This window comes from Uloborus diversus, chromosome 1 (assembly GCF_026930045.1).
Source record: "Uloborus diversus isolate 005 chromosome 1, Udiv.v.3.1, whole genome shotgun sequence".
Classification (NCBI taxonomy): domain Eukaryota; kingdom Metazoa; phylum Arthropoda; class Arachnida; order Araneae; family Uloboridae; genus Uloborus; species Uloborus diversus.
This window is the reverse complement of record NC_072731.1, coordinates 236,555,482-236,578,541: the sequence shown is the minus strand read 5'-3', so window position 1 is coordinate 236,578,541 and position 23,060 is coordinate 236,555,482. Positions and strand designations below refer to the sequence as shown.

Genomic DNA, 23,060 nt, shown 5'->3' with positions numbered 1-23,060 from the left:
GTTGCGAATACCTTTCCTCCTTTTCTCGTGTATAATCTTCATCGATATTATTTTGCGCGGGCTTTTAACGTGTTTACTTCTACTACTTCTGCTGTGAATTTGGCGGTAAAGTTGCTGTTGTCTTTAACAATTACAGAACGGATTGTTGACACTTGAATTGTTTCTAATAAAATTTCTGTCAACATGCCTGCACATGAGTATGGAGAAGACAAATCCAAAATATTGACTTTTTTGTCTGGTTTTGTAACTCAAAATGAAGCTGGGGAAAAATGTTTGAAATACGGTCTTGAATTGGTAAGCTGTCATGATGTCACAACATTAATGTGACACATTCTTCCTGTATATTTTTTGTCTTAAAACAAATTTTTGTGCCTGGTCGCAGTTTAAATGCGTGATATCTGTGGTAATTTCATCGCTTTTTTTTTTCCAATTTTTAAATATTGACATTTTAAAAGTAAGTCTTAAGAGCATCAAAGTTTTTTCAGTTTTGAGGGGATAAGATTTGGATTGCTTCAGACCACTTGTCAAGCAAGCTCTGTGTAAAAATTAGTGTAGCTTTAATTACTCAGTTTATGATAATCTTGTTTCAAATCGGAAAAGAGATTGAATTTAATAGGTGACTGTACTAGTGCCTATGCTACCCACAAAAAGTGTTATCTGCACTTTTTATCGAAATTGAGTTATGATCACTAAGTGGTTCTTTGTCGCATATTTCACCTGAATACGATGTTTTATGGTCATATGTCAATGAGAAAAAAAATCCTTCAATCAAATACATGGAGCCGCACAAGCACAACTGTAAAAGTCAATTATTCAATTTGAACTGTGCTGCAGACCGCTTTTGCGCTTAGCAGAGCAGTATGTTGGTGTTTGTTGTTGAGCCATAAAGGATTGTTCATGATCGGACCTGAAACTTGTTTATTTCCATTTTCCTTCTTTCCCCAAAAGCTTTAAACAATAATATTTAAGATGAGTCTGATTCTGATATAAATAAAGGAAGATATGATTCGGTTGTTTAAAGTGAATGATGATGGTGTTCGATTTTATCGGTTGATGGTATCCAAAGTCATACTTCACGATTACGATTCACCATTTACATAACCATAAAATTTCTAATTTTATACTTATAAAAATGTTTATAAGTGTATAGGATTGATCTTGACAATATGGTATTTACCAATTGTTTCTGCCCGGCCTGCCACACTTGTTCTATAAATAAAACATTGCTTTTAAATAGCCGAAATAATTTGGTTAATGAATTTATTGATTTATCCCTCTTAAATATGCTAACAAACCTACAAATTTTTCTATAATTTTTTATACAGTCTTTGGTTACAACCAAGGGTAACAACCTATTATAAGTAAATTTAAATAAATGTTTCAAATTGGGCCATTCCACGGAAAATGGTAATTTTGTCCCGCAAGTGACGCTTCTTATTTCCTTAAAAATATTTATTTAAAATTGCAATGATAAAAATTTAATTGTTTAATAAATTACAAACAAGCGTATGATTCCTTCAGCAAAATATTTCATCATTACTTTTTTATATAATTACTTTTTAATGAAATATATGAACCATCATTTGCAAGGCAAAGTGACTTTTTCTTGGAATTCTTGGCCCAATACATAATTTATTTCAATGGTTTAAACTATTGTTTCTCAACAAATGAGATATTTTTCCTTTACATTGGATCTTTTGTTCTCGAAATCTACAATTTATTTTAGCATTGATGTATTAACAGTGCAAAGATATTAACTAATTCATAAGCTAGTTACAAGAGGTTAACTATGGATGTCCCGCTCGTGACACATGGGCAAATAAATTTTAAATTACAAAATTGTTTAATAAAGTATAACTGTGTCAGGAATATCTTTGTATTAAATGTAAAGATTTAAAAAAAAAATCTTGTCCCTGTTTAATTAACGTATATTAAGAGAGATGACAAAATGTTAATGAAATTTAAGCGTCTTTTTGTCCTGCACGTGATGGTAGAATGGCCCAATTATGGTTTTTAATTTTATGAAGAATTTTTAGATAAAACTTTTCTCTTTTGAAAATTGGTCTCTTTCAGAATTGGAGTCTTAAGAATTTTGGGCTGCTAGGGCTTGGGGGTTTCTTCCTCAAGATCTAGGGTTTTCAGTAGAGGTCTTGAAATTTTGTGCGCAGTTATTAAGTTTTGTGCTTTGTTAATGAAAAACATACATTCATTGAGAATTTTAATGATGTAACATACCTAATATTTTGACTATAATATAATTTTTTGGCTAAGCAATCTATAAATAGAGGCTTCTTTCAGCACATGCTGTATAGCTATTTTAAAAGATTGGGTTGGGAAGAAAATAATGACTTCCCCACTTCTAGCCCTGAATAGATTATAAATTTCTTTATGTTGTAAATCCTACATTTTCATCTTATCTGTTTTGTATTATCTGTATAATTGTATCAAAAAAATTATATTTCGGCAGCATGTTTTTTTTTACACTATTTTAAAGAAATTGCTCCAAAGAAATAATTATAGAATCATTTCATTATTTATTATAATTTTTTTTCCAATCAATTTTAAATTTAATAAAATTGACTGGCTGCAATAGTAGCAATTACATAGCAATAAATAAATAAAGTAAAAAATAAATTTCAACAATTATTAGTTGACATGATCTTGGGCTTTTGCTTAAATCTTGGGGATTTTATGAGCCTGAGTGTGAGTTTTGCGAAAAATTCCAATATCAGCCGTGGTCCGACTTTTATTTCAGTTGAGTAGAGATTTAATTAATTAAAAATGTGAAGCATGTGTTATTTCATGGTATATTATTTATTTTTAGACTAAAATAGCTAATCGTGAACAAGTTGCTTTGACAGTAGATCTGGACGATGTTGCAGATATGTTTCCAGAATTATGTGAATCCATATTGGAAAATTCTCGAAGATACGTCGCATTATTTGCAGATGTTATCCATGAAATGCTTCCAAACTATAAGACACATGAGGTAACCATTCTTTCAATATATTTTGCTAGTTCTTAATTTATAATTTCGTAAATACATAAGTAATTTTCATTAATGTTTAGTACATTTTTTATAGTATTACTTATGTTAAGAAAAGTATATTTAAGCAAAGGGATTCATACCTGCCAACTTGTGCAGTTACAGTGCATAGGGTCTCCCAAGTTTCTATACAAAAATTGAAATACCTAACTTTGCAAAAAAATTATTTTTCTCTGCATTTCTTGCCAAAATTCATTAAATTAGCAATTTAAAGCAATTGAGCAAATACATCAAAATTTTCAGAAATTATTTATTAGAGTTAAACTTTATTGATTGGAGCATTCTTAAAATAAATTATAGCTAAGATTTTTATATAGAATTTTGATGAGACCTCATTTGGAGTATGCTGTACAGTTTTGGTCTCCTTATCTTAAGAAAGATATTAATGTATTGGAAAGGGCTCAAAGGCAGGCTACAAGGCTAATAAATAGACTTTCTCATTTAGACTATGATTCCAGGCTTAGAATGCTATAAATGTACAGTCTTGAGCAAAGAGGAGACTGAGGATACATGATTCAGTTGTTTAAATTTATTAAAAATGAAAAATGTTACAGGGCTAAAGTTTAGCACTGAAAACAGGACAAAGGGTCATTAATTTAAGCTATTTAAATCTCAGGTTAACATGGATATTAGGAAAAATTATTATTTTAGCAGTGTAGTTGAACCTTGGAACACCTTACTGGAAGAGGTGGTAATGAACAAGGGAGTAGATAGTTTTAAGAGGGCCATTGATCTTCACTGGGGATTGTAAATTGACTAGGACCAGCTTAGCTGGGCCCAGAGCTCAGCTAGGCTGGTCGCTTTTGTATTTGTCGCATTAGTATTTGTAAATTACTGCTAAGAGAAACTACATTTGCCATTATTGTTTGAATAAGATAAGACAAACTACGGTTAAGAGGATTTGATTTAAAAGGCCCCTTTCTGTTCAGTTTAAGACAGTTCAAATGTATCAGACTTTTACAAAAAGAAAAACTATCTATATATAGCTAAAGAAGGTGTCCAATCTGTCTTTACTGACCTAAAATTTCATTGAATTCTCAATTGAATTATTTTTATGATATGCTAATCTGTGAAATAGTTTTTACAAAAGGTTTTACAAATTCAAATGCTCCTCAACTTGTTGTTTCTCTGAGGTTAGCAACTCTATTAGTTGCATTTTTTTTATTAGAGCTGAATTTTTTTAGAACTATTAAATTTCCATTTCAAGTGTTAGTATCGTAGCCTAGATGTTTTAATCATTATTTTATGATTTGGCAGGTAACAGCAAAAGATGTACTCGATGTCTACATTATGCAGCGATTAAAAGTTGAAAATAGATTTCATGAAGAAGGAGAGTATCGTGATCCTAAGAATAAATATCCAGCAGAACTTTTGCGGCGTTTGTAAGTTTAACTAATGTTTTATGATTATTTATGACATCTGATGAAAATCATTTGTGCATCAGATAGAAAATTTCCAGTTTCACTAGTGTGATGCATGTCAGACCAAATTTAAATCCTAATTATTGCAGTGATGATTTAAGTTTCATTTCTTAGGCAATCATTGTGTGAGAAAGTTTTTGAATTTTCTCTTGGTGTGTATGTATGGGAGAAGTCATAATTATTAAGAGCATTTTGCTATTTTTAGTGTAAATGGTTATTTCAAACTTCTAAAGAGGCATCATAAAATCATATTATATAAAAAATAAAAATACAACATTAAAGATTTTCTTTACCTTAAATTAGATTAAGATTTAAGTCTTGTTGAACTTATTAGTAATTTAAGCATCTTGGCTAAGATGCATGATCAGATTAAGTTGAATATGGCCCTGCTTGCTGCATCTCCGATTGTGCATTTTTTAAAAAGTTCTTTATTTGGGCAAAAAAGGGAAACTGACTTGCTTTGGTTTTAAAAATGTTGATAGTATTTTTACATTTTGTGAAAAATGCAACCTACCATGAAACCTTGAAATAAACAGAGTTAGTAGTTTAATATAATGATGGTTTTATTCAAGATTCTAACTAATTCACCCAGAAAGTACAATGCAAGTATAAGGTTAAAGAAGAGTTTTTGGAGTCAATAATGCTGTGATTTTTTTTAAACTAATGTTTTTGTTTGCAGGCAAGTTTATGTCATTTAATGCACCAATATCATGATGTAATTTTTGTTATATGTACAAAGGAAAGTCAAGCTATTAACTATGTCATTATCTGTTTTGCAGTGAAATTTATTTCAAAAACAAAGATTCCCAAGAGCTTCTTTCTGTAAGAGACGTAAAAGCTGAACACATTGGTAAATTGGTATCTGTAAAAGGCATTGTTACTAGATGTACTGAAGTAAAACCTATGTTAGTTGTTGCAACTTATACATGTGACCAGTGTGGATCTGAGACTTATCAACCAGTAAGCATGTAACTTGTTAGATTTAATTTAATTGCAGTTTTTTAAATTTTGTTTACCTAGTGTCAGTCTAGGTTCACTTTTCATCATCAATAGAGCATTGAAATGTTAAGATCAAACATATGTACTGTGGACTCTCTTTTATCTGAACACTCTTTGTGGACATCCCAAAATTCCGAACACATCTGTATTGTCCGGGGTATCACATATGCATTAATTCTGTTTCCCTCTATAATAAACACCCTGATAATCTGAAGACTTGTTTAGTCCCATGAGTGTTAAGAATAGAGTCTACTGTATATGTTACCTTGACCACATGGAGTTGATGTGTGTGACATAGTGGTTTGAAAAATATCAGAGTTCCAGGTGCTCCGAGAGGATAAACTTGCTTCTTTTGGCTTAGCTAGTCACTACTTGACATGACTGTCTCCCTGAACACCTATTTCAAATCGAAATCCTTTCAATGCCCTGCAGGGTTTAAGCTGGGTTCAAAAGTTCTTTAGCATAAAAGCTAAAATTAAGGGAAAAGTTTTAGCAAAATGCTAAAAAATGTTTACATTCTCATATCTTTCTAAATGCCTCTGTGTTTCATCTCCAGTTGAAAATAATTGAAAATTTCTTCTATGATATCTTTAAAGCAATAAGTACAGCAGCATTTTTTTAAACATAAAATAAAAGTCTTGGATTATGCTTATCATTAAGAAAACATATGTTTGTTTTTAGAAAATTGCACTCTCCTCCTCCTAATAACGCAGTTTTTGAGGGGACATAATGCTGGATAAGACAAAGTATTGAACTTGATTGTAATTTAAGCATCTTTGCTGAGATTTAAATATTAAGTTGACTATCGCCATGCATGCTTCCTGTCTTGGATTATAAGTTTCCTTTTTTTTTAAATTAACTCATTTTTTAGTTGAGCAAAAAAGCGAAAGTGCTTTGCTTTACTTTTGCAATTGAGATAGTGTTTTCGCATTTTGCGAAAAATGCGATCGTAGCAAAAACCCTGATGCCCTGTTATCTTCTCTGTTACTCTGACAATGAAAAGGATGCTTTTTATCTATCTTATTGCTTGGCCCTTTCTGCTGGAGATTTGTGCAGAAGATATTGGCAAGTATGCAAACTTATCGGCAAATGCTGAACTTTTATTTTGTTTGTCTATTTTAAATTTTCATTTTGTATTTTAAATATTTGTATTTGCCTGCTATTGGGAGAAAAATTCTAATTTTCTGCTCATTATGAGTATTTTGGAGTGGCAAAAGTTGGTTTAAACCAGGGTGGAGTATGTTGTTAAAAAGTTCATTTTCTTTGGAAGAGTTCTCAGAAATTGATTTTTTTTCTTGGGTCCTTTCTCATTAGTACTGCAACAGATGTTGTTTAATGGACCATTTTTGTATACTTTCATATTTTGTGGATAGAAACATGTACCCTAAAAGAGATATGCATTAACAAAAAAAAAAAAAAAAAAGAGCATTGTTAACCTATGATGAGCATTGTTTTATGAGATGCAATGTTAACTATTTTGAAAAACAATTTCATACATTAGTCTCCCTAATTTTCATCTTTTAATGTTGGCTAGCAAGCACAAATTCGTAGGCATGTATAAAAGGTATGAACTCTCATTGAGCATGGTGAATGAAGGAAAAATGCAAATGAATGAAATTGTTGCCAATATTTACTTTAACAGCTTTTTTTTATTACTTCTTTAATTTAAAGTGTAATGTGTTTTTGTTTAAAAAAAAAAAGAAAAGAACACCTGAGTAAAGTAGCTACTAAGCTAAAATATGTCGGCCAGCCACTGGGGAGTTTTTAAATTTTCAGCTCAGAAAAAAGATTGAAAGCAAACAAATAAGTTTCCAGATTTGTCATAATCCGAATGAGTTAAAATATGGAGAAAATTCAGGCAAATGAGTTTTTGTATTTGATTTGTATGATCATAATAACAAACCACTATTCATTTCCTAATGATGAAAAATAAATTATTCTTGATTAAAGTGAGACAATTGTTATAATTTTATTTCTTAAGCAATCATGGTTCTTCAGTTTCTTTATTTATGTTATCAGCCTTGACTCTTTTTAGGAATATAGTGTTTAATTTTTAAGTATAAAACTATGTATTCAATCTTTCTATTTACTTGAAAATTAAATATTAATATACGCCCCTTTTTTATTATGAAATTTTCCATCTTTGTAGTTTTTTGCTATTTTCACTCCTGCCCTGATTTGTTATTGTCTATGCCAAACATGTGTATGTCACTGCTAAGTGGCATATTACTTTATTTTTTTCCAATCTATCTTTCTCTTGAACGCAGTATAGTTTCTAAAATGATGTTTGTTTAAAGCTAATACATAGCAGCTTTTTACCTGTGCATACTTTAGATTTGAGTTTTATTAGTATCTCTATACCCTACTCTTCTGTGTAATCCAAAAAAAAAAAAAAAAAGGGTGAAATGCATTAACGCAAAACTGAGAGGAACAAAATATTTTTCCATTTCAAAAGCATTTTGTGTAAAAAGATTTGTTTTAAATTGCACTGTATACTGTTTAGTTTGCAATCTAATTTTGTGTTGACTAATTTTTCATGCTTAACAAATTACACTGAATTGTGATTTAAAAAAGAGAACAAGAAACTTTAATGTAATAGTGCTGTGTTTTTGGTTTATTATGAACCCCGTTGCTCTTAGATTATAACATTTAACTTTCAAATGTAATGTGTTTCAGGTAAACTCTTTAGCATTCATGCCGCTTTTAATGTGTGACAGTGACGAGTGTAGAGTGAACAAATCTGCAGGAAGACTTTATTTGCAGAGTCGTGGCTCAAAATTCATCAAATTTCAGGAAATAAAAATCCAAGAACATGTAAGTTAATTTTCAATTGTGAAGTCATTTTAATGAATGTTATTAAATTTGATTTTTGTTTTGCTCAATCTTTTGACAATGTTACCATAATTTTTTTTTAAACTGCTTTTAGAGTGATCAAGTTCCAGAAGGTAACATCCCTAGAGCAATGACAGTCCATGTGAAGGGAGAATTGACCAGATTAGTGCTGCCTGGTGATCATGTTAGTGTGACTGGAATTTTCTTACCAATTGTTCGAACAGGATTTAGGCAAATAGCTCAAGGTCTTTTAGCAGATACATTTTTAGAAGCTCATGTAAGTTTTGAATTTGCTAAACATTTTTGCTGGTGTTAATATTAGAAATATTTTGATGTAATTAATTTTTGAAAAAACGAAATATCTTGTTTTTTAATAATCTTTACGTAAATTTATACAGTCACATCCGGTTACAACTAATACCAATAAAACAAAATTTCCTTTTAAATGAAATGCATTTATATCCAAATTTTATTTCTAATACATTGCTTGAACTCCACTATGACAAAATTTCCGTCATAACAAAACAAAATTTGTGGTCTCTTGAAGTGCGTTGTAACTAAATTTCAATATAATTCCTCTTAGACTTCTAAATGCTAATGCTTATTTGAAGCAGTCAAATATCTTTTTTAAATAGGAGTGGTCTTTCATGAAATTTTTTCATGTGCAATTACATAAGTAACTCTGAATTAGTCGAGTTTTATTACCCAAAATGTTACACTTTTGTATTAAAGTATTTGGTTTGAAGGATTCATACACCTCATTTTAATTTCAAAAATATGAACTTAAGATATATTGTGTATCCAAATGTACCTTATGAAATTGAAGAAAAAAAGCCTAACATTGTACTTGGTTTTTAATTATCTAAAATAATAATTATTCTCATAATAATAATAATCTTAAACTTTAAAAAATTAAAATGAGTTACTATTATTCACTTGAGAATTTCTTGTATCTTCAACTGATGAATTAGAAATAATCAATAGTAGCAATTAGAAACTCCTGCTTATGTTTGGGGGGCTTCCTACCTGGTCACGATGTTATGAAAATAAGTCCATGTTCATACAATATGTTTATGATCTACATATTTCCTTCAGTAATTTTTTTTTCAATGGCAAAATGTTCTAAAGGCCTCACAATACAAACAGATATTTCTGATTTATTTATTATAAAAATTCAAGTTAATGAGTGTTAGTCATTTGATAATCTACATTGGTTCCATAACCTGTCTAATTTAACAGTGAATGATTGATTTGGGTTTTAATTTGTAAACAACTTTATTCATTAAAGTTTTATTGACTTTACAGAGATTAACTAAAATGAATAAAACTGAAGATGATGAATTAAATGAGCAAAATATGAGTAAAGCTGAAGCTGAACAAATTCGAAGTAAGTTATTTTTAAGATGGACGTATTGCTTTTATCATCGCTAAATTTCAAGACTTCTAAAATACTATCTATGTTATAAAAAGTATGAAAAATAATAGAACTTTTAATTTATTGCATTTGAACATATAAGATAAAGTATATTTTCTTATTTATGCCTTCTTTTCTTCACTTTAATTTTTATGCAATTTTAAATTAATGTTTTTTTAAATTTTTAATAAGGTAATTTAAATTTTTAGAATATACAATTGCATTGAATTGTTCAGGTTTAGCAGAGTTCATACCAGAGCAGTTCATACCAGTGCATATTGTTTGGTAATTTTCAGCTGGTTGAAATTTTAAATAAAGGTTTTGTGCAGAATATTAGAGAAAATATGCACACAAAACAAAAGTTGTTACAAAGAGGGACCAGGTACCAGTGCAGCAGTATAATCGTAAGTTGTTTGTGGTCCCAAAGCTTCATTTATCTTATGATCTCTAAAAGTCTTTTTTTTTTCTTTCTCGCATCAAGTTTGCACTCTTGTTCAACATCAAAAGCAGAAAAGATTTTTTAAAAACTCATATTAGTGTGACCAAGATTAATCTTAACTTCTTCTAAGCCTATTTTCTCAATCAAGAAATGCCAAAAGTCCTGTATTTATGATTTCCAAAGGTGTTCAAAGCTTAACTCATTGTTTTGATGAAAATCTTACTTTGAATATTTGGGGATGAAAAACAAAGGAAAGCCAAAAATGAGTTGGATCTTTTGGAATTTAAAGATGACATTCAAGTATGTCTAATTATTTCAAATGTATAAACTAAACTCTTTTATCATCTGAAAAGTTACTTATGTTGCTAACTTGGCTGAGGTATCACAAATGTAAAAGCATTAAAAGGGAAACAGAGGGACCATGCATATGGTGACTAGAAACATTTTTCTTTAAAAAAAAGGGAGCTCTTTAGACTTTTATGCAACAGTATGCTCTCTCTCTCTCTCTCTCTCTCTCTATATATATATATATATATATATATATATATATTTAATGCAGTTTTTTTTTCAAGATTTGTGCTTATTACAAAGAACAGAAATGAGCAAATTGAAAAGAAGAATGGTACTTCAAGTTTCAAAAAATTCACATACACTTAGTCACTATCCATAATCAAACCTAATCGGGAAAACTTTGACACTTTGTTTTCTATTTTTTTCTTCCAGCCTTAGAAAAAACGGCAAATTGGTTAATATTCACCAAACGTGATAATTTTTTTCTACACTCTGATCTATTAATCACGGGGTTATGCTTACTTTACTTGCTAGAGTAGTTTTCTAACTTTCAAAGAACTGGACATTTTTGCGTCCCCACAACATGCGGGGACAACCGGACAGGCTGCCTGAAGACTAGACTGTCCCATTCAAAACGAGAGGTATGGTCACCTTAGCCATGCATTGCTGTTAAATTTTACACTTCTTGCTGTAATAAAAATTCATTAAGTTGGTTTCAGACTCATTTACAGTATGAACAGAATGAATATCTTGCATCAAAAATACCCCCCACCCCACACAAACAACACTAAAATCTTGATCAGAAATCAAAACAAAAATTTCTGCTCTTTAGCACTTGGGGAAGCTCAATTGTCAGTGCTGTGTACCATGTGGCTATATGTTTCATTTTTTGCTATTGGCTCATCAAAATTAACGAAAAAATAAAAGCATAAAGAATATAAATGCTTAAATGAAAAGTACAATATTATTGTTCTAAGTTGTATCAAAATATCTAATGTGTTATTATTATTAGTGGTTATTAAAAGTTTCCACAATTCAAAAAGGGTATTTGATGGGGAAAGGGAGGGGGGGGGGCAGTTCCTTTTTATTTTAAACCTTTCTAATTTCTGTTGGAAATTTTTAAAATAATTATTTGAATGAGAGTATATAATAAATTTAATTATTCTTTTATATTTTCAGACACTTACAACTATGATAGAATGTCAAGTAGCATAGCACCAGAAATATTTGGCCATCAAGATGTTAAAAAGGCACTGTTGCTCTTATTAGTTGGAGGTGTTGATAGAAATCCAAATGGAATGAAAATCAGAGGTTTGCCTTCTTTGCTTATTTATTTTTACTTAATCTTTTTTGAAGCGATCAGATTAATAGCTGAAAATGTTATGCTAATGCTTAAATGCAGGCATGGCAAAATGAATTGAAAATTAGTAAACATTTTGTATAGCATTGCTCATTTTGGAAAATAATTGCTCCTTGTAGTTCCAAAAGAAGTATGTAATTTGCTGTACAGTGATTTTTTTCAAATTGTTTCTGCACTAAAATGGTTATTTTCTTTCTTGCAAGCAAAATATTTTAAGAGTATATTTTTAGCAACTGAAACTCTTTTTAACTAAGAGAAACCATCTTAGTTTTTTCATGAAATCAGGTATTAACAGGCTTGGCAATGAAACTGGTAATTAATTTTGAACATCCAACAGGGATACAAATTTATGCGCAGCCGATAAAAATAATGCTGCATATATTTCCAAAGCTGGCAATGTGTAAGAAATGTTTCTGAACAACTTGCATATTTTTCACAGGCACATCGTTGTAATGTACGAAACAGTGAAGACTTGAAAATGTCATCACATAGACCAGTGGTGCCCTACCTACAGCTGTGGCTCAGGAAGCTGATCCACGTGCCCGTCATTATGTTAAGTGTTATGAAACGAAAAATGTACTCTAAAATCTTACAAAACTACTAATAATTTTTATTCAGTGTTTTGAATAATTGTTGCAAATTTGAAGCCAAGTAGTCATAAACTAGTTTCTAAAATACAATAGTTGCAAAGTTGGTATCACTGAAATGAGCATGTAGTAGTGACAACAGCAATTTCATCGGTTTGTAATTTTCTTTGTTTTCTAATACTGTCTAGTTTAGTTTTTCTGGCCCATGGGTAAAGAAAGGTTGAGTAACACCAGAGGTGTTTGTGATCCGACATTTCCAAAAATTTTGGGTTGACATTTCTGAAAACTTTGGTTTGGCAACACTCTAAAATTGAAAAATTATTTTATATATATATATATATATATATATATATATATATATATATATATATATGTGTGTGTGTGTGTGTGTGTGTAATTTAAAAAAATATTTTTTCCCACTGATTTTTGTATGCATATTTGAAGAATTTTTACGAGAAAAGGGGGGCGGGGGTCAACCGTCCGAAAATTTCCCACTGTCTTCAGAAAATTTTAATTAAGTCCACTTGTACACCTGGGTAACACTGACATAGCCCATTTTGCATTTTCACCTCTGTTTTTATCTTGACATCTGTTTCCCCACAGCTGTGTATCCAGTATTTGACAGCATTCTTCAACAGAACTGGGGCATAAGGTGTGGGATACTAATGAGCAAGAAGTACATGTTGCTTGGCTGCATAGCTGTTGTTGTTTTTGTAAAAAAATTTCACGTTAAAAGTGAGTCATTCACTGGTCCATTATTGCCATCTACACTGAATCCCAATGTCAGGATCAATAACAAAGATTTGCTGACCTCTCCCTTTTTTGAAAATTCCTATCATAGCTTGCTATTTCCAGGGTTGCCAAATCAGACGTCCACTGCTGCACATGAGTGATCTCTATTTAACTTCCAAAATTCAATTACTTCTTGTATTTCAGGTAATATCAACATTTGTTTGATGGGTGATCCTGGAGTAGCCAAGTCACAGCTTTTATCATACATTGATAGACTTGCTCCAAGAAGTAAGTATATAATGTATGATACCCATCTAATGTGCCAATCAAGTAAAACAAGTCACAATCTTGCTGTTAAATTTGTATCGTTCGTCAGTTCTCTGTAATTTTTTTAAAGTTAAAGTTTTTCAAAGTATTTCTTTTTTTTTCTGTCATTTGTTTTGGGTTCCATATAAGGCAGTGAGAAGCAAAGGGATGTAAGTAGACATTTTAAAGTTTTGAGTAAAACGACTATAAAGATAACGTCCTTGATAGGCTGACATTGAATTTTATTTCTAAATCATGCTATACAACAGCACTTATCAGGACCAATAGTACTATATCTTGTCCCAAGACGAAGGAGGGGTTCACCTATCATTTGTACTGGTTATCTCCAAAGTTTTAATTTTGCCACTTACATACCTTTGCTTCTCACTGACTCATGTGGTGTGGTATTACATTTGTTGAGTTTTGAAAATTTCTTCTTTGTCTTTATAATTTCAATAGTTTTGAAATGATTTGTTGCTAGAATTTGTATAAGTATACTTGAATATGATGATCAGGAGTGATTATGTTCCAGTTTTGCATTGGAAACTTGGTATTGTCCTTTTTGCTTTTATGTTCCCACCTACAAAATCTTTTCCTTACTACAAATGTTTGCCAATTAATGTCTTAAATCCTCATATATATAACAGCCAATGATCGAGTAACGCTTCTGAGGTCATCAACAATGAAACTCGCATGATAATTTGATAATATGTTCTGCCAATGTTTGACATGCAGGGAAAGGCTTTATTGTGACAAGTATCACCAAACAGGCAATTGCTTTGTTCAAATGTAGAAGCAATTTCTTCTGTCATATCTTAATGGGCAATTTTCTAGTTAGTAATAATGCTCATTATGTAAGTTTGAAAATGATTTTATAGTAGCATTTTACTTTAATAAATTATTTTAATTGCCATTTTTCAATGTTTGCCCTTAATTTTTGATTTTACCATTAAAAAAAAAAAAAAAGCTACATGGTTGATACTAAGTGTAAATAACATTTAAACCTTGTTTATAATTTTTTCAATAATATTTTTTAACTATTGTGAAATAATTAGTTTAATACCTGTTTATAAGCATATTATTTCTCATTAACTTGATTTAACTTATAAACAATATTTTGACTTAAAAAATGTTTCTTATGTTTATCAAACGTAATTCATGTATATATATATATATATATATATATATAATAATAATAAATTTTGACCAAAATTAATGAATCCTCCACGGCTGATGAGCTCTGGATTCACTCTTTATCTATTCTTACTTAATAGCTGTTTGCATTTTTCCTTTTAATCATCATTTGTTATTTATAATTTGTTTAATATTTGTAATTCTGTTTGCTTAATTTTATATATATATATATATATATATAGATATATATATATATATAGATATATATATGTATATATATATATATGTATATATATATATATATATATGTATATATATATATATATGTATATATATATATATATGTATATATATATATATGTATATATATATATATGTATATATATATATATGTATATATATATATATATATATATATATATGTATGTATATATATATATATATGTATATATATATATATATATATATATATATATATGTATATATATATATATATATATATATATATATATATATATATATATATATATATATATATTATGATATTATCTCATCATGTATTAAGTATTAGAGGCTTTAATTTTTTTAAAAAAAGACCCGCTCCACTAATTTTCTCCCAGAAATTTCAGAGTGTTTTTTTTTCCATGAACTCGCAATCACTCCCTGGATCTTAAGAGAGAGCTGTTTGGAAAGTTTTATAATATTGCTAAAATGTTTAGTAATTAACTTTACATCAATTAAGTTAGTTGATAGAACCTCTTGGAACAATTTGAAAACACAAAATTTGTTTTTAAAATTAAATATTATTGGTAATTACCTAAGTTTTATAGTTTCAAAATATTGTTTTGCATGCTTTGTGAAATTCATTAAAGAACCTTGTTCATTATTGTTATTTTTTCTTGTTTCAAAATTCGACTCTTTTCTTATTGTACTTAAATCCCATTTTAATTTGTTCATCGTTTGTAAAAATATTAAGTACTTAAACATAAAATAATTTTACTGTTGTTTAAAAGTTTTGAGTATCATTGACTCTTTTCTTTGCAGTAATGTCTAAATATGTTTCCTATTTTGACAACTATAGGTCAGTATACAACTGGGCGTGGTTCATCTGGTGTTGGTTTGACAGCATCTGTAATGAAAGATCCAGTAACCGGAGAAATGACATTAGAAGGTGGAGCTTTAGTGCTGGCAGATCAAGGAGTTTGCTGTATTGATGAATTTGATAAAATGATGGATTCAGATAGGACTGCCATCCACGAAGTCATGGAACAGCAGACAATTTCTATTGCTAAGGTTTCAAAACTTTTCATCTTAAGATTTAACTTGAACAAAAAGAAAATTTCTTAACTTTTATTTTAATCCTAAATAACAATGGCTGTATCCATATTATTTAGTTCTTCTAAATTCTAAAACATCATATAGTTTCAAAAATGAATAGTTATATATATTTTAATGAAAGGTATTTTTTATTACAATTTATTTTTAGCTTAAAATAAATTAATCAATAACATTCCTTTTTTGAAACAATAATATTCTGACAAAAGTCATTCTATAGTTTTTCTATACAGTAAAACCTCAATTAACCGAAGTGATTGGGACCAGAACTACTGTAGTAAATCTGAAATTCCAGACAAAAGACAACTTAAAAATGACTGTTTGAAGACCACACTTTTGTCTTAAATAGCGTTTTTAAAACTAGAATAATGTAATGTTCTAAAAATTTCAGGTGGGTCTGAAAAAAAAAAAAAAAAAAAACAAACAAACAAACAAAAGAAAAGAAATGCATGAGTAATGGGTGTCTTTGGAAAGAATGTCTACCTCTGGTGATAATGTCGGTTGAAGATCCTCTGTGTTCGCTAACTGTGACTGATGACCGTTAACTCTATCATGGTCACAAAGACCACCATTCCAAAAGAGTACGTCTGAAGGTGCTTGATCAGAGGTTGCTCGGTTCTTGATTTGGGGGAATAAATCAAGAGAACTGTCTTCAGATCTCATCAAACTGCTGAAACCCCGTGCAAGGTACAAGGAACCCTGGAGTGTAGTGCCTGTAGTGATTGTTTAAATGCCATTAAATTCAGTTAAATAAACATACGTTAAAGGAGTTTCACACTAAACAAGTTTTGGTTAATCAAGGCTTGACTGATTGTTTGCTCCTATTGTTTCCAGCGCTTGTATTGTGTATATATATATGCAGTCAACTCTCGATATCTCGAAATACTAGGGACCAAGAAAAGGAATCGACATAACCAAAGTTTGAGTTATTGTGAAACTAAAATAATTTCCTTTCAGAGAGACTTTTGTAACGTGATGCAGTAAAAAGCAAAGCATTGTAAGTGCCAAAATTAAAAAGTTCGAGATAACCCGTACAAATAGTAGATAAACCTTTCCTTAGTTTTGGGGCAAGTAAGGCTGGGCGATGCATCGATGCATAAATAAAAACTGATGTGCATCCTTAAACCGGTTTAGAATTTTTCTCTAAACTGATACATCGATACCACACCGACTACAAATTCAAGCACGGATGTACAGATACCGGTATACGATTATTGCTGTTTTAATCTCTTCATTGTTTCAAAATGCTAGTGGAAACAGTGACATCCCGATGGGAGGTCACTGTGACCTACCGTAAATGCTCTTTCTCGACTTTTTTTTCTGAGGATTCGGTAAATTTTGAGACTGCACTGCGAAATTGTGTGTGTTTTTTTAAATAATGATACTTAATGTCTTATTTGATACATGTTTTTGTTCATGTTTGTATTTTACCATTCAGTAAAATTCAGAGTACCATTCAGCACATTAAAAAATTGCTCCCTCCCAAACATTTAACTTTGAGGTGTCTCTAGTATCATAAGTGAACAAAAACCTTCACTTTTCCCAAAATTTGCAGGAAATGGAATTTTTTTTATCAAGCTCTAAATGGAAAATATATTGATGAATAAAGTTTATCATACAATCACTCGCCAAAAAAAAAAAAAAGTGGTTAAATCACAAAATAGCAATAAAGATTGCATACACGAATTTTTTTTTCTTCGAGTTACCTCTTTTTAAATGCAAGATGAGATAGCTTCCATAAGCTGACATCTTTTTTGCATGGGAAAAATAGGCTCATTTTAATCTCAAAACACATGTCTGCAATATTTATTGCTATCTTGCACTTTTAACGATAGTTTTTTTTCTTTTAACAATTTCTTGCAAGTGCTACAATTTGTTTCTAGTATTTATTTTTTTCCATCTAGGATATATTTTGTAAAATTAAAACAAGGAGTTATAAGTAAAGCTCTTGAATAAAAAAAAAATACATCGTGATGCATTGTAAAATTGCGATGTAAGGTTGGCGATGCATCACAATGTAGAAATTCTTACATTGCGCAGCCCTAGGGGCAAGAGAGTACTGGTAGATGCTGCTGTATAGCATAATTTAGGGGGAAAAATAAATAAACAAAAATCAATGAAAGCCTTCCTAGGACCTTATCTTTAAACACATTTAACTCAAAACTTGAAAATGTTCACTTAAATCCCTTTGCTTCTCATTGCCTCATGTGTGACATCTTTACATTATTTTTTCTTTTCAAAGTTTTTTTTCATTAGCTGAACATAAATTCCAGCATAATATTTTGATTTCATCAGTTAATTTTATCCTATTTTACATTTTTTTAAAAAATTTCATGAACAATGCAATTTTTCTCAGCTTATAATTATTCATTTTATAAATTTGTAATGTGTGTGACAGCTTTAGTTTTTAGCTGTTACCTACGCTGAGGTCACACTCAATTGTAATTTGACAAAAAAAAAAAAAAAAAAAAGCACACATAATACACAGAAGAGCAAAATCTTCTATTTACTTCCCTAAAATTACAAAAGTAATATTCTAATTATAAACCTAAAAATTCATAAGCAATATCGTTAAATTTTTCAGCTTCCCTTTTGCTCACTTTTTGATGAGCATAAAACTTTCAATTCACTAAAAGCTGAACCTGTGATCAGCCAGACTTCTTGAAGTATTGAATTCAACTGGGTCAACTTTCTCTCAAAAGGTAGGACACATGCTCTCTTTCTGCTGCATGATGTGGATATTAGTCATGAGAAGGATAACAGTCACAGGAGCAGTTTGTAGTGCTCCCCCCCCCCCTGCCCCTCCACGGTATTTCTATTTCTCCTTTTGTACTAGTTCTAATAGAGCTGCTGAAAGAAACTTTAAGACCTAAAGAAGCATATGGTAAAAATGGCTGCAAGAACTTTTCTCAAACATTTGAAGGGGAAGTGATTGGTTAGTTTTGCTACGGAGAACCAAACAAGCGAAAATCAGGGCAACATGTTAGACGGTAGCCTGAAACTTCGAGATAAGCAAAGTGGACTTTGTCAATGAAAAAAAAAATTCCATTAATACAACATTTACAGCAGTTGAGTACCATTCAAAAACGTCCATTTGAGTGGAAAATCAAGTTAAGCCAAGTCGAGATATTGAAAGTCGACTGTGTGTGTATATGTGTTTTAATTTTAATACTTTTTCCTATTAATTTCAGGCTGGTATTATGACAACATTAAATGCAAGGGTATCGATTCTCGCTGCTGCAAATCCTGCTTATGGTCGATACAATCCAAAACGTTCAATTGAGCAAAATATTCAGCTGCCTGCAGCTTTACTGTCTCGATTTGATTTACTTTGGCTTATTCAAGACAAGCCAGACAAAGAAAATGACAAGAGGTGTGATATTTATTTTCATATTTTTAGAATTCTTCCTTTTTTCTTGTTTTCAAATAAAATAAGCCCAGCAGCAATTTTCATTTAAAAAACTGGACTTTAATCCTAAGTTGTATGATTTCAAGAAGTTTTATGGACAAGGTATTGTTGAACAACACAGAAGTTTTACCAGACACTAGAGCAGAGGGTAGTAAAAGCAACACTTATAGTAAAAATAGTTTGATTGTTTGAATGCAATGGTATTTGAAATTGTTTTCAACTAAAATGAATTTTTCATAAAAAGCATCAATCCCCCTCCCCCTTTTTTTGGCTTCTGACTATACTTGGCTATCATAAAGTAATATTTTTAATGTATTAAGCAGAAAGTTATCATCTTTAAGCCAAGGCTAAGGCTACTACGTACAATATACCAACAGCCCGGTTAGGACATCCACAGACTGCAGGTTCGTCCTTGTTATAAACATCAGTTTGGCTTACTTGAGCTAGAGGCAGATGTCATCTCATTGAAGTAATTTAGCTACTAGTTTGTTGGCATTCTTTGCTTCAGCAAAATGGCATCTGCCTCCAGCTCGGTCATTGACTATTCCAGACAAATGAGTCCATTACAAGAGTGAAACTGCAGTCCCTGAATGTCATAAGTGGAATGTTGGTATATTTTTGTTTTTTTGTAATCATGGGGGGGGGACCTTTCGTATTTGAAGACTATTTACGCTAGTGACTCATGAACTATGAATTTTTCAGGGATAATGTACTCAATAAAATTCCTGTACTAATATTTTGTTAAGGGATCACCATCATGTTGAAATGTGCACCAACTTGAAAATTTTAATTAATAACACCTTTTTATAATGCATTTGTGTCGGAATCAACATTGAACTTTGTGTCAAATTTTATTTAGTTTGATTTAAGTGTTCTGAAAGATTCTTAATTTCACTGAAAGTATCATGCAAGTGCTTTTACTGTATTTAGGAAATATCGAAATCACAATGTCTTTATTTTTTATTTGTTTTGTAGATTAGCTGATCACATCACTCAAGTACACATGCATTGCCGAGAACCTCAGACGGAATTTGAACCTATGCCAATGAATTTATTGAGAAAATACGTAACCTACTGTCGTAGAATCAATCCAACTATTCCTGAAGATCTGACAGACTATCTTGTGAGTGCATATGTGGAAATCAGGAAAGAGGCTCGTAACAGCAAGGATATGACATTCACTTCAGCTCGAAATTTATTAGGAGTTTTGCGCTTAGCTACTGCTTTAGTAAGTACAAAATTACTTTTTTTTAAAAATTAAAATCTTCTAATTAATGTTGGTTCAAAAATGCTAGTTAAAGGCAAGTAATTTTTACTTCCAATAACCAAAGTCCAAAGTTGTTAGCTAGCCAACATACCATGCCAGGAAATAACTTGTGTCAGGTTTTGTTTTTATATTAGTTTCTTTATCAATATCACTTAATGAAAGTGCCTGTAAATTCACATTTGCTAATTTTTATGTTTGTTGAAATGTTTAAAGCATTAATAAACATTTCTTTAATACTAATCACAATCCTTTATAAAATTTCATGTCTTTTAATACATTAGGATTTGTAAAAAAAGTTTTAAATTTCTTTATTTTTTTCCGAAATTTTAAATGGTAAAGTTAACAAAGTATATTTTCCTATGAGTTTTTTATGTTTATAATTTTTTTAATAACATTTGAACATTTCAGGCTCGTTTGAATCTTAGAGAAGCAGTTGTTAAACAAGATGTAGATGAAGCCATTCGTCTACTTGATATGTCTAAAACATCGTTGACGCAACAGCGTCAACATGGTGGCCGGTAAGTTTTTTTTTTTTTTTTTTTTTTTTTTTTAAGGAGAATATCTGTAAAGTTTTGTATTTTTCATATAGTTTTTATTAATATATGTTAAAAACTATAATCTACATATATATATATATATTCTCTGCTTTATTATTATAGATTATTACCAGTTTGCCTTTATAACAGATAAAAGTATGAAGAAAATGCTATGCTTACTTTAATTTTTAACTTAGCAGTGAATTCTATCAAAATGTCTCTTAGCTCTTGAAAATGCGTTTCAAATTGTCAACTAGCCCTTGGTAGGGGATCTCTGGAAAACAGAATAAATTGGAAAGGGGTCCAGGGAATAAAAAAGTTTGGTAACCCCCTGTGTATAGTGATTGTTTTTATTGTCTTCCTGTTTTGTTCTTGTAATCTTAAATTCTTAATCTATTTAATATGTAAGCATTTTATGTATAACTAGCGGTACTCGCACGGCTTTGCCTGTAGTAGAAAATGGCTCGCCTGTATATTTACAAATAATGGCTGATGAATTTCTGTCCAATTTGCTATGTTAATTTGCCCACCCATGATCGCATATGGTAGTTTGCTCGTCCACGTTATGGCAATTTTCTAATCCACGGTATGGTAATTTGTTCGTCTATGTTATGATAATTTGCTTGGTAAAATGTTCTTAAAATTGGAACAGAAAAAGAAATTACTTCGAGGTGCTCACCCCTATGCTACGAACTAATTTTGTGCCAAATTTCATGAAAATCGGTTGAACGGTCAAGGTGCTATGCACATAACAGATTCAGACACAGACTTTCAGCTTTATTAAAGACTAGTGGTACCTGCACGGCTTTGCCATAGTAGAAAACTAAAAGGTCATTTGGTTCTCCAGTATGTTTAGAAGTAATGGATGATGAATTTCTCGCCAATTGGCTACATTCATTTGCTTGCACATGTTACAGTTCCACGTTATGATAATTTTGTAATCTACTCTTCCACCGTGAAAGACAGTGATCCACAACGTTATGATAATTTGCTAGGTAAACTGTTCTTAAAATTAGAATAGAAGAACAAAATCAAACTTTCAAAAAATCGCTTTGAGGTGCACATCCCCATGATACGAACTAACTTTGCCAAATTTCATGAAAACCGGCTGAACGGTCTAGGCGCTATGCGCGTCACTGATATCTAGACAGAGACTTTCAGCTTTATTATTAGTAAAGATTAGAAATAATTCATACTGTTAAAATAGTTGAAATTCAAGTAAGATATTGAATTAAATGCCAGGTAATTAAAAATTATATTGTATGGAAACAAATAAAATGTGTTTTCTCTTATATTGTGACAATAAGTTACATTTTGCTTTCTTCGTTTTAATTCTTCACAGTTATGAAAAGCTAATGTTTTAATTTTCATTTTCAGAGCTCAAACTGCGACCGACCAAATTTTCGGCATCATCAGGGAAATTATGATTGAAACTGCTTGTAGGACTGTAAAAATGGCTGATGCTCTAGAGCGTTGCATTGCCAAAGGTTTTAACCCTAATCAGTTTGAAGAAGCCATTGAAGAATATGAAGAATTAGATATTTGGCAAGTCAACCAATCACGCACAAAAATTACTTTCATTTAAATTTTTGAGAAAAATTCAGTTTTTTTTTAATAATCAATTTTATGCATATATTGTTAAGATTTTTACATACTGTTTTTAACTCCTGTAAAATATTTGTCAATTTCGTCATAGTTCAATTTTTACATTTTCATCCATAAACAAATAAAAATACACATTTCATCTTGATTTTTCATCTTTATTGATATTTGCTTATTTTATGTTCATTGTGGAAATTGCCCTTATTTCATGTAATGTATTTCAATGATTAGTAAGTTTAATTTGTATGGATAAACACTGAACTAGATAAAGAAAAAAAATAATAAATTTTACAATAACATTCAAGCTCAAAATGTTTGATGTTTTTTGCAATCTGTGTATTATAAGATTC

General features: G+C 30.4%; 1 protein-coding gene across 1 annotated transcript; it reads left to right on the top strand.

The window, feature by feature from the left end:
• The first annotated feature begins 110 nt into the window (after window positions 1-110).
• On the top strand, window positions 111-23,024 carry LOC129225901 (DNA replication licensing factor mcm7-B-like). Its single transcript, XM_054860437.1, has 14 exons — window positions 111-294; window positions 2,825-2,989; window positions 4,304-4,428; window positions 5,247-5,427; window positions 8,143-8,280; window positions 8,393-8,575; window positions 9,604-9,685; window positions 11,622-11,753; window positions 13,326-13,409; window positions 15,643-15,854; window positions 19,088-19,269; window positions 20,281-20,533; window positions 20,981-21,090; window positions 22,486-23,024. The coding sequence occupies exons 1-14, from the start codon at window positions 184-186 to the stop codon at window positions 22,691-22,693; spliced, it is 2,166 nt and encodes a 721-aa protein (XP_054716412.1). The 5' UTR covers window positions 111-183; the 3' UTR covers window positions 22,694-23,024.
• Window positions 23,025-23,060: the final 36 nt, after the last annotated feature.

What these genes read in the sequence shown, in the direction of transcription:
- LOC129225901 (XM_054860437.1), top strand. Translation starts at nt 184, where the DNA reads ATGCCTGCACATGAGTATGGAGAAGACAAATCCAAAATATTGACTTTT. An exon ending in AGACAATTTCTATTGCTAAG is followed by an intron (nt 15,855 to 19,087) that starts GTTTCAAAACTT and finishes TATTAATTTCAG; the next exon opens with GCTGGTATTATGACAACATT. An exon ending in CAGCGTCAACATGGTGGCCG is followed by an intron (nt 21,091 to 22,485) that starts GTAAGTTTTTTT and finishes TTTCATTTTCAG; the next exon opens with AGCTCAAACTGCGACCGACC.